This window comes from Oryctolagus cuniculus, chromosome 15, assembly GCF_964237555.1.
Source record: "Oryctolagus cuniculus chromosome 15, mOryCun1.1, whole genome shotgun sequence".
In the NCBI taxonomy this organism is placed as follows: Eukaryota; Metazoa; Chordata; class Mammalia; order Lagomorpha; family Leporidae; genus Oryctolagus; species Oryctolagus cuniculus.
Genome location: NC_091446.1, coordinates 27,273,527 through 27,285,390, shown reverse-complemented (window position 1 = coordinate 27,285,390; position 11,864 = coordinate 27,273,527). Strand labels below are relative to the sequence as shown.

Sequence of the window (11,864 nt, the reverse complement as noted above, 5' to 3'; positions counted from 1 at the left end):
TGAAATGCCACAACGGCTCGGAGGGCTGGGCCAGGCCGAAGCTAGGAGCCTAGTACTCCACGTGGGTCTCCCCCCATAGATTGCAGGGGCCAAGCACTTGGACCGTCTTCTGCTGTCTTTTTTTTTTAATTTTTAAAATTATTTTTTAATAATTTATTTGAAAGAGTTAGAGAGAGAGGTAGAGCCAGAGAGAGAGAGAGGACTTCCATCCACTGGTTCACTCCCCAGATGGCCGCAACAGCTGGAGCTGTGCTCATCTGAAGTCAGGAGCCAGGAGTTTCTTCCAGGTCTCCCACGCGGGTGCATGGGCCCAAGGGGTTGGACCATCTTCTACTGCTTTCCCAGGCCACAGCAGAGAGCTGGATTGGGAGAGGAGTAGCCGGGACTCGAACCGGCACCCACATGGGATGCTGGCACTGCAGGCTAGGGCTTTAACCCACTGTGCCACAGCACCAGCCCCTTTTCTGCTGTCTTACCAGGCACATCAGCAGGGAGCTGGATCAAAAGTGGAGTAGTCAGGACTTTTGAACTGGCATTCATGTGGGATGCTAGCATCACAGGCAGTGGTTTAACCTGCAGTGCCACAATGCTGGTCCTCACTCCCCCAAAAAACTTTTTTAAATGATGTTAAATGTCATACCCAATAATATCTGGTATTTTCTGGAATGAAGCAGGGAATAAATAACAGTAAATTGTTTAAAGGGACCATATGTATCAATTGCCTTGAACTTCTATGAGTTATCAGATCAACCAAATCTAGTAGGAAATTATTCTAGGGAGATAATACTACTATCATGTAGAGATACATTACACAAGCACACACAGACAATGTAGGAAGAGGTTCATGACATGTTATTAAGTAAGCAAAAAGCTGATACAATACAGTGTATCTTTATAAGCCATTAAAATTTTTTAAATATACCCATCATAAAAATGCAAAGAAAATAAACCTGAATGGATACATTCCTAAATGCAACAGCGGTTATGTCTGACGGGGCATTGTGATTTCTAGTTTTTCTTTTTCTTTTTTTTTTTTTTTTTGACAGGCAGAGTGGATAGTGAGAGAGAGAAACAGAGAGAAAGGTCTTCCTTTTTCCATTGGTTCACCCCCCAATGTCCGCTGCGGCCGGCGCACTGCGCTGATCCAAAGCCAGGAGCCAGGTGCTTCTCTTGGTCTCCCATGCAGGTGCAGGGCCCAAGGACTTGGGCCATCCTCCACTGCACTCCTGGGCCACAGCAGAGAGCTGGACTGGAAGAGGAGCGACCAGGACAGCATCCGGTGCCCTGACCTGGGACTAGAACCCAGTGTGCCGGCGTCGCAGGCGGAGGATTAGCCTAGTAAGCTGTGGCGCCAGCCTCTAGTTTTTCAATTTATTCATTTATGATTTCTAAATTTACTATAATGAACATCTGTTACTTTTCTAATACAAAACAGAAACACAATAAAAGTGTTTTTAAAGAATAAACACAGGGGCGAGTGTTGTGGCACAGCAGGTTAAGCCACCTCCTTCAACGCTGGGTTCCCATGTGGGTGCCACCAGTTGGAGTCCTGGCTGCTCCACTTCTGATCCAGTTCCTTGCCAATGCACCTGGGAAAGCAGCAGGAGATGGCCCAAGTGCTTGGGCCCTTGCATCCACGTGGGAGACCTGGAAGAAGCTCTGGGCTCCTAGCTTTGGCCTTGCCCAACTCTGGCCATTGTAGCCATCTGGGGATGGAACCAGCGGATGCAAGATCTCTCTCACTCTCTCTCTGCAACTCTGATTTCCAAATAAATAAATAAATCTTAAAAAAAAATAAATATAAAACCCTGATATAATATGAGTCACCAACATACATCCACAATAGAATCGGAACTTTGAGTTCATTCCTTGTCTATAGTGTGGAAATCTTTTTTAGCATGCCTGAGACATGCAGGCCATTGCTAATACTAAAAAAAAAAAAAAACTAACCCTTCTTTTCCTGGCAGAAATCCTGTCACACTAATATGTGTTTTCAGCCCTTCTAGGCTAGACGGCTGTAATTTGCTCTTCCTTGTGCTATACATTAAATTTGCTCAGAAGCTGCAAAATTGCTCATTTGGTAGGAGTTGAAATGACTTTCCTACAAAGAGCTGAGAATCGGCGCGAGGCACAGGCCGTGAAGTATACATACCCACCGTGTTCAAACCTGACACTGAGGTCTCATTATGTACAGCATCAGAAAATGCTAAATAACTCTGGTTTTGCTAAAACTTGTAATGCTCAAACACTTTCAAGTGACCAAGACCAATAGGCTATCCCTCTTGGCTTGGGCAAAGGCCACGCTTTCTCAGGATTCCCTAGTGGGAATGAGGTCCAAAGAAGCCTGCTGGGGTTCTTCCAATCACAGTCCATCTTTACCCCTCCTGCTGGGAGCACAGCCACTGCTTTATCCTTTGTGTTTTGCTTGCATGGCCTTAGGAAAGAGGAATGTTGATGAAGCTATATTTTATAAGACAGTAATTGTCTTATATTTAAAAAATGGACAGGTATTTGTAAGCCTGAAAAAATATGCACTAAAATATTGACTGTGCTTTTGGCTTTTTCCTTTCTACTTTCTCTGAATTTTCCCCAATACTAATTTAATAGTCAGAGAAGATAAAGCTATTTTTTGAAAGAATATATAGGTAATTACTTTCTGAATGAACTGTTTTTGCAACACACACACATGTATATGTATTCTCATTTTTGGTGTTTTAAAAAGATTTATTTATTTATTTGAAAGGCAGCGTTACAGAGAGAGACTGAGAGAGAGAGCATCCATCTGCTGGTTAACTCTCCAAATGGCCACAATGCCAGGGCTGAGCAAGGCCGAAGCCAGAGACCTGGAACTCCACCTGGGTCTCCCACATGGGTGGCAGGGGTCTAAGCACTTGGGCCATTTTTTTTTATAACTATTTTATGAAAAAAGGATTTATTTTATTTATTTGAAAGGCAGAGTTACAGAGAGGCAGAGGTGGAGAGAGAGGTCCTCCAACTGCTGGTTTATTCCTGGAAGGCCAAAATGGCTGGAGATGGGCCTGTCTGAAGCCAAGAGCCTGGAGCTTCTTCTGGGTCTCCCATGTGCATGGAGGGGCCCAAGGGCTTTGGCCATCCTCCACTGCTTTCCCAGGCACATTAGCAGGGACCTGGATGGGAATGGAAAGGGTGCTCATATGGGATGCCAGTACTGCAGGTGGCCACTTAACCCAATGTGCCACAATGCTGGCCCTTAAATTCTGATTTACGTATGAGGGTACTTCAAAGACTTTGTGAGGACCAGCAGAGTGGTGTAGCGGGTAAAGCCACCACCTGCAGTGCCAGCATCCCATATGGGTGCCTGTTTGAGTTCTGGCTGCTTCAGTTCTGAGCTAGCTCTCTGCTTTGGCCTGGGAAAGCAGTAGAAGATGACCCAAGTCCTTGGACCTCTGCTCCCAGGTGGGAGACCCAGAAGAAGCTCTTGGCTCCTGGCTTCAGATTGGCACAGCTTCAACCATTGAGGTCAATTGGGGAGTGAACCAGTGGATGGAAAACCTCTCTCTCTGCCTTTCCTTCTCTCTGTGTAACTCTGCCTTTCAAATAAATAAATACATCTTTAAAAAAAGAAAACTTTGTGAAAAATGGAACTAAAAGGTAAGTTTGTTTTCGTGCAAAAGAGCTAGGAATCCATAAATATGAGGGGTCTTAGAAAGCTATACAAAATGTATATTATAAAAAAACAAATGCATGGATTTCTTTATCTGCTCATTCATTCCCAAAATGTCCAGAACAACCAGGGCTGAGTCAAGCTGAAGCCAGGAGCCTGGAACTCAGTCCAGATGTCCCATGTGAGTGGCAGAGACCCGAGCACTTGAGTATCACCTGCTGTCTCCCAGGGTGCACATTAGCAGGAAGCTTGATTGGAATCATTGTGGGGACTCAAACTCAGGCACTGTGGTAAGCAATACAGGTATCACTGCCACAACGCCTGCCCCATAAACTTTAATTTCATTTTTCCAAAAACACTTTGAAGCACCCTTGTATGTAGGTATATATTTTTAAGATTGTAGAATATACATAACATAAATGTGCTGTTTTAACCATTTAAAAGTGCACAGTTCAGTGGCATTAAGTATATTCACACAGAGATTTTTTCATTTAAAAAAATATGGAGCTGGTATTATCTCCTAGCGGCATAACCTGCCATCTGCAATGCTGGCATCCCATGTCACAGTGCTGATTTGAGTTCTGGCTGCTCCACTTGCAATCCAGCTTCCTGGTTAGGTGCCTGGGAAGGCAGGGGAAGATGGCCCAAGTACCTGGGACCCTGCACCCATCGCCTATGTGGGAGACTGGGATGGAATTTTTGGTTCTGTTGCAGCCATCTTGGGAGTGAATCAGTGGATGGAAAATTTCTCTCTTTCTTCTCTCTCTGCTGCTCTGCCTTTCAAATAAATAAATCTTAAAAAAAAAAAAAACAACCTATATTTATTAAACAACACCTCCACATTCATAATTCTCCCAGTGCCAGTAAGCCCCATACTAAACTAACTTTCTCTATGATTATGGCCACTTGAAATAGCTCATATGAAGGGAATTTCTTGATGTATGTTTGAAATCTGATTAATCTTAGACTGTATAGACTTTTCTCAGAAACAGATCATGGGAGTGGACAAAACTCTATTTCCCACGTGGTCTTTCACACCTCGGTTAGCCTCCTTCCCCAGTCACACAGCACCTGGAGGCAGGCAGTGCTCACCTGTGTAGGTGTGATGTGGCTGATGTCCTCCGATGCAAGCTGCTTCAGAAGGGTGGTCTTGCCAGCATTATCCAAGCCCAGGAGAAGGATTCTCACCTCCTGGTCCGGTGCACTTTTCAATTTGCGCAAAATTGAGAGTAAGCCCTTAAACAACCATGAAGGAGAGAGATTACTTTAGGGGCACTGGTTTTGACATTACTGGACATCAGAATGACTTCTCCTTGAAAAACGTTCTTGGTTATGGAGAGCTTATGTCATTATTTTCCACTCTAATGCCACTTAGTTCATTTACTTGCTCCTTCCAAGTGTTGGCAGACACACTACGGTAAACTCAGCAAGTTAATAAGCAGCCTGGCTTATTCCTGCTCCTCCTCTTAATCCAGCTTAACAGTCACCCCAATTCTCCTGTGAGTGCGCACTACTACCCACTCTGTTTTCCTGAAAACCTTTACTCACCATAATTGATTTTGTATTTTTTCTTCTTCACTAGGGTGAAATTTCTCACGGGTAAGACTGACAGCTTCTGTCTTCCACAGCGCATGGCACTTACTAGACAGACAGCAGGTAACAGCTATCAAATTCAACAGAATCACCCACCCGAGTCAAGGCAACATTTTCAAGCACTTAAAGATCGTAGCTGAGCTCTCTATGTAAGACTATCTATTTCAGTTCATGTTTTAAGACTTCATTCAAATACTCTATCATAGTCTAACTTTCACAAGAGCATTTCAGGCTACACACATGCTATACAGATTACCTGGGTTTTTCAGATGAAAAATCGGATACAACAGAGAAACTGAGGAATTGGAAAGGGCATTCATGAAGAGAAAAACATCCAGATATAACCAGAGTATTTCTGAATAGTCATCTAACATTTCTGTTGCTTTTTTATTTATTATTTTTATGGATGAAAATAACCCACGTTGCTTTTTAGCTAGCCACCGAGACAATTTTTATGTGATAGTTATTTGTTTTGTCCTGCAGCTGACAGTCGAATGAGGCATGGCTGCAACAAGCCTCAAAGAATCCCAGAGTTGAAAGGGCATATAATCTTATCTCCCAGCCAGAGCAGAAATTCCTTCACGCTGAGTCTAACAATATATAAAATGGCTGTATTTGTTATCCACATGGCAGCAGGCAACGATTCAAACCAGTTTGTTCACTAAGATCAAACAATACTTCTGTGAAAGAATCCTTAACAATTAGGTCTAGGGACAATGATATGCAAATACACATAATTATTAAGAACTCCTTTCTGCCTGGAGGCTCCTTGTTTAGCACTTGAACTACTGTATTTGTACTGACTTGCTGAGGACCGCATTAACCTCGCCAGCCTTCAATCATTCCAGCAGCAAAATGAAAGGTTGAGTTTAAGATAGAAAGACAAATTCTATGCCCAAATATTTAGGGGAGGAGACTGGATGGACTGGAAACAAACACAATATAGGCAGGGCTTTTTGTCTGTTGTTTCACTTTAGTTTCCAATCTCCTCTAGCCTTGAATACTTTGACACCATTCCTTCTTTCTCTTTTTATTTGTTTATTTATTTATTTATTTTTTTGACAGGCAGAGTGGACCGTGAGAGAGAGAGAAAGGTCTTCCTTTGCTGTTGGTTCACCCTCCAATGGCCGCCGCGGCCAGCGCGTTACAGCCGGCGCACCACGCTGAGATGGCAGGAGCCAGGTGCTTCTCCTGGTCTCCCATGGGGTGCAGGGCCCAAGGACTTGGGCCATCCTCCACTGGACTCCCGGGCCACAGCAGAGAGTTGGCCTGGAAGAGGGGAACCGGGACAGAATCTGGCGCCCCGACTGGGACTAGAACCTGGTGGGCTGGTGCCGCAAGGCGGAGGATTAGCCTAGTGAGCCGCGGCACCATTCCTTCTTAAAACTGTATTTGTAGGCCGGTGCCGCGGCTCACTAGGCTAATCCTCCGCCTGCGGCGCCAGCACACTGGGTTCTGTTCGGGTTGCTCCTCTTCCAGGCCAGCTCTCTACTGTGGCCCGGGAAGGCAGTGGAGGATGGCCCAAGTGCTTGGGCCCTGCACCCCATGGGAGACCAGGAGAAGCACCTGGCTCCTGCCTTCGGATGGGCATGTTGTGCCGGCCGCAGCACGCCGGCCATAGCGGCCATTTGGGGGGTGAACCAACAGAAAGGAAGACCTTTCTCTCTCTCTCTCTCACTGTCTAAGCTCTGTCAAAAACAAACAAACAACAACAACAAAAAAAAACCCCTGTATTTGTAAGAAGTCTCCTGGGCTTCCATTTGCAATCACTCATTTATAATACCACCTTTCAGAATAGTTACAATTCTGAGATCTTCAGAATGATACAAAGAACAGGGAAAACACAATGCACTACTCATCCCGAGTGCCTGATTGGATGTGAAAAAAAAAAAAAAGGGTCCCATTATCTCTTACAGTAAATCCCAAAAAACTGGAACGTATTAATACATTAAATGACATACAGGTAAAATCTTCTGAGTCACCCACAAGTGAAGAAACTGTGATGAAGATCTGCTTGCTTTCTTTTTTTGACAGGCAGAGTTAGACAATGAGAGAGAGAAAGAGACAGAGAAAGGTCTTCTTTCCGTTGGTTCACCCCCCAAATGGCTGCCACTGCTGGTGCGCCTGCACCCATCTGAAGGCAGGAGCCAGGTGCTTCTGGTCTCCCGTGCGGGTGAAGGGCCCAAGCACTTGGGCCATCCTCCACTGCCCTCCCGGGCCATAGCAGAGAGCTGGCCTGGAAGAGGCCAACCTGGAAGAGGGGCAACCGGGACAGAATCTGGCGCCCCAACTGGGACTAGAACCCGGGGTGCTGGCGCCGCAGGTGGAGGATTAGCCAAGTGAGCCGCGGCGCCCACCTAGATCTGCTTTCTAAGCTTGATGTTTTGGGTTCTCTCTCATGTATCTTCTCTTTTTAAAAAAACATCAAATAAAATACTCTTTTCTGCAGGCTAGGATTTTCAACACAACTCATTGTATTTGAAACTGCATAATTAAAAGTATCATTTATATTCATCTTAAAAGAAAGGGAGAGAACACAGCCCAGAGGTTAAAGCAATCATCCTGACTGCAGAGAAATTTTACTAACCTAATGGCCCAGAATACTATACGTCTTCACTTCTAATTGGGAAACAGAAAGTTTACGTGCTTCACCTATAGGTGAAATTACGGAGAAATGTAAAGTTCTGCTAATATTTTCTTGCAGCAAAATGCTAAGTGTCATGTCAAGCATGGCCTAGGGATACAAATGCAATGCAGCAGGCTACTAATCCACCTACGGAGGACAGGGGCACACAGGATTACCAGGTGTGCTAAATAGGGCTGAGGACATTTATAGATGCCAGGGTTCTGTCTGAAAGGTACAGAGTAAGCTGATTCAAGAGAGGCTGAATGGAAGGGAGCAGAGTAAGTCTAGGAGCATTCTGCCCTTCCATCCATATACACCCATGCTCTATCTTAAATGTCCAACCAAGGGAGATAGCCTTTAGAAGTTAAATTTATCATTTGCCTGAGCTTTGCAGTATAAATGAACTTTACAAGTTTTATTCTTGGTCAAAATATCCATTCATTATGGGTCATCCTATTAGACAGCCATAATGTACCCAAGTACAACAGTGAGCAAAATGGACAGGACCTCTATGCAGGATCCACATTCCTCCGACATTAAACAAAGGCAGTAAGAAAACAAGAATTTCAGTTAATTGTACGTTGTGTGTCACTAGCATGGGTGTTTACAAGTTATCTGCACCCTGGTGGACGGAAGTGGTCTGACTCAGCCACAAGCACTTAAACTAACTTTTCTACAAGCAAATCATGCCTCCAGACATTTTATCTGCCTTAAAATCAGCTTAAACTCAGCTACTGGCAGAGGCATGGCACGCTGACCTAAAATGATGCTACAAACTAGGTCACTCAAAGAGACTGGAGTGGTGGAGGGGGACAGGGATGTGTTGGAGTATGGAAAATGAGCTAACATTTTACATATTGAAATTACAAAGCCAACTTTCAAAGACGGCCCCTCCCAATGACTAGCTTAAGTGGAACTGACCATTTTTACTTACTTATTCTTACTTCTTTAAACTTCTACAGCTTTGAAAGGGAAAATCTCACTGACATTTTGTCATCTTTCTCATCACCACTCTACTAAATAACAACACAAGGTTTCCCAGGCATCTCCTCAGCCAGGGTGGGCCTCACTAGGAGGTTCAAGATTTCAGATTTGTATTCATTCAACTTCCCTCTCCAAGCACACACAACCTGGGGCATCTTTTCATCTAGGAAATGGGAACAGCAATAGACACACCCCCCAAAAAAATGCCAAGAGCATTAAATGAAGTAACAGATAGAAAGCATGCCACATGGTAGGCACTCCCAACAGTAGTTGCGGGCTTTTTGTTCCTTAACTGACCATTTTCAGACCAGAAAACTTAAACACTGCTGGGAATAAGCTTTCAGTGTTGAATAAGCTTGACAACTGCCCCAAGCTCCACAGGGGTGGAAAGCAATCCCCAAATAGCTACTGCATGGAGTCACACAGTAAATAACAGTGATTAGTTATGTGCTAAGATTACTGTCATCTTGGTACTTCTTCAAGAACTTGGTATCATAAGGCAAGAGTAATGCAGCTGACTCTAAATGTTCACAGAAACCAATAATGGTTGCAGTAACCTGAATTTTTTTTAAATATATCAGTTGATGCTGAAATTTAAAAAAAGCTCAAAACTGGCCAGCGCCACGGCTCACTTGGCTAATCCTCCGCCTGTGGCACCTGAACCCCGGGTTCTAGTCCTGGATGGAGCACCGGATTCTGTCCTGGTTGCTCCTCTTCCAGTCCAGCTCTCTGCTGTGGCCCGGGAAGGCAGTGGAGGATGGCCCAAGTGCTTGGGCCCTGCACCCCATGGGAGACCAGGAGAAGCACCTGGCTCCTGGCTTCAGATTGGCGCAGTGCGCCATTTGGGGGTGAACCAACGGAAGGAAGACCTTTCTCTGTCTCTCTCTCTCACTGTCTAAGATCTGCCTGTCAAAACAAAACAAAAAAAGCTCCAAACCTGGAATTCAGTTTTCAGTTGTACAGTGAAGCATGGGGCTCCTGGGGATACCAGATGTGACATATTTAATTACATCACTGACCATTTAAATTCAGTGTTCTACTTCCAATCCTAAGAATAGCTCACTCTTTTAGAAATAGACCAAAAAAAAAGTGTATTTGGTAACCAGATAAAGAATCCAGAATAATTTGTTCTACTTTCTTATTGTTCATTTTAAGAAAAAAGGAAGAGACAAACCCCCAATCTGTTTTGATTATTGACAACAGTTGTATACAACAGTGTTGTGTACACACTGTCAATCTGTATACAGTGCCAATGTGCACCTGGTGCGGTCCTCGATAATGACAAATCTCACTCTCTGGTGGTTTGACATGCCTTTTTTTGTTTCGATTTTAGGAATTTTCTGTGTAAATATTTATGTTTGCACTCATAGGTTGAGAAAAACCTAGCCTTCAAGTGGACTGCTCATGTATAAATGATTACTAAAAAGAAAACACTTGCAAAAATCTGTTTAGCCTGAGGTTTCAAAAGCTACAAATGTAGCAAGTGCGAAGTGTGATGGCAAGGTCAGATCAAGTAGCTCTGCTTTGGGAGCGATATGACAATGTTAAATCAACTGAGGCTCTTTCTTCCTATCAAAATTTACTCAATGGATAATCGACCAAAGGGAAACATGTACTCTCTCCTCCCGGTCATCTGGATTTTTCTTACTTCTTAAATTAATAGTAATGGTTCAACATTCGAAAGGTCAGAAAGGAACAAGGGGGCAGGGTGGAAAGTTACTGCAAGTTTCCTTTACTGGATTTTTTGCACTTGGTAAACCAACCAAGCTGCTCCGAAATCTTTAACAAATCGATTTTTCTACGACTAGCTCAAAAGTCACTCAATGCCACCGCACAGAAATCAACAAGGAACTGTCAAATCCATCACACAAAAAGTGCGATTTGTCACAGCCTTAATTAGGGTTGACAGAGGAAACGCTCGCCCCACTCACGCCTATTCTCCAGTTCTAGCTTCCCTCCCTCATTGCCGGAGGTGGGGTTGGAGACCCCACGTGGGGATCAAGACCTTGGGGCCCGGTGTGGCCACATGCAAAACGGGGTTGCAACAGGTTTCCAAGGAGATGGTAGGGGCCGGGAAGCCAATTTGTTTCCATCCACACAGATTAAGGACTGAACGAATCGTCGGTCATCAGCAACCGGATCTTGTGGAACTCTGAGCAAATGAATAAATAGCTCGGGATTTCAGAAGCGCCCCCGCCACGCAGCCGCCGACACTGCGTGGAACCCACCAGGCATCCCAACCGCACCTCGTTTTGTCCTGGGAATCGGACCCCGGGGGCCCAAGCCCGGCTACCGTCCCCCGGCGCCGCGGGCCCACCTTCTCCCCGCTGCGGGCCCGGACCCCGTCCTGCAGCGCGAGGAGGCCGAGTCTCAGGGTGATCCAAGCCTGCGTGCGGAGGCGGCTGCTCCGCAGCTCCCCGGATCTGCCCTCATCCCTGCCACCAGGGCACTGATGGAGCCTGGGCTCGGTACCCGGCCAGCCACCAACTCTGCCAGCCCCTTCCCCAAGCCTCGGACCCGTCGCAAGCCCCGCCTTCCTCCCTAAGCCCAGGCCTCCCTTCTGGGCCCACCCTCGGGGCTTCCCGCCGCCCCTCAAAGCGAATCCAGAACCCACACTGCAGGCTGAGCGCCTTCCCATCTCCTCCTCGGCTTTAAGCGCGGGGCTCCGCCCTGGGCCTGGAGCGGGGAGGGGGGTGATCGGCCGGGTGCAGAGGGGCCCGGGTCCCCACACTCACCATCCTCCCGCCGAATCCCTCCTCCTCCTCCTCCTCCTCCTCCTCCTCCTCCTCCTGCAGCCTCCCCCGTTACCAGGGGCAACTGCCGCGGCGCCGCCCCCGACGTCCCTCGCACGCACAGCGGAGGAGCAAAGCCGCCGTATTGGGCGGGGTCCGGCTTCGCTTTCTCCAAAGTGCGCAAGCGCGCCGAGGTGCCCGCCCCTGCGCGGGCGGGGTCGCTGCAGAGGGGGCTGGAGACCCAGGGAACGGCGAAAACTCGCCCACGTGGCTGGCGGGAGCCTCC

At 46.2% G+C, this 11,864-nt stretch overlaps 1 protein-coding gene across 3 annotated transcripts in view; it reads right to left on the bottom strand.

The window, feature by feature from the left end:
• ARL3 (ARF like GTPase 3) overlaps positions 1 to 11,758 on the bottom strand; it is a 38,259-nt gene extending 26,501 nt beyond the window's left edge. Inside the window, exons 1-2 of one of the 3 annotated variants that reach the window (XM_008270423.4) lie at positions 11,582 to 11,758; positions 4,736 to 4,879 (exon numbers count right to left, since the gene is read on the bottom strand). In XM_008270423.4, the coding sequence (XP_008268645.1) occupies positions 4,736 to 4,879; positions 11,582 to 11,584 (147 nt within the window). In that variant the 5' untranslated portion in view covers positions 11,585 to 11,758. Of the gene's footprint in view, positions 1 to 4,735; positions 4,880 to 5,191; positions 5,281 to 11,460 lie in introns of those variants that run through there. The other 2 variants (XM_017348527.3, XM_008270424.4) reach the window with 2 other exon arrangements.
• Between the last annotated feature and the right edge of the window lie 106 nt (positions 11,759 to 11,864).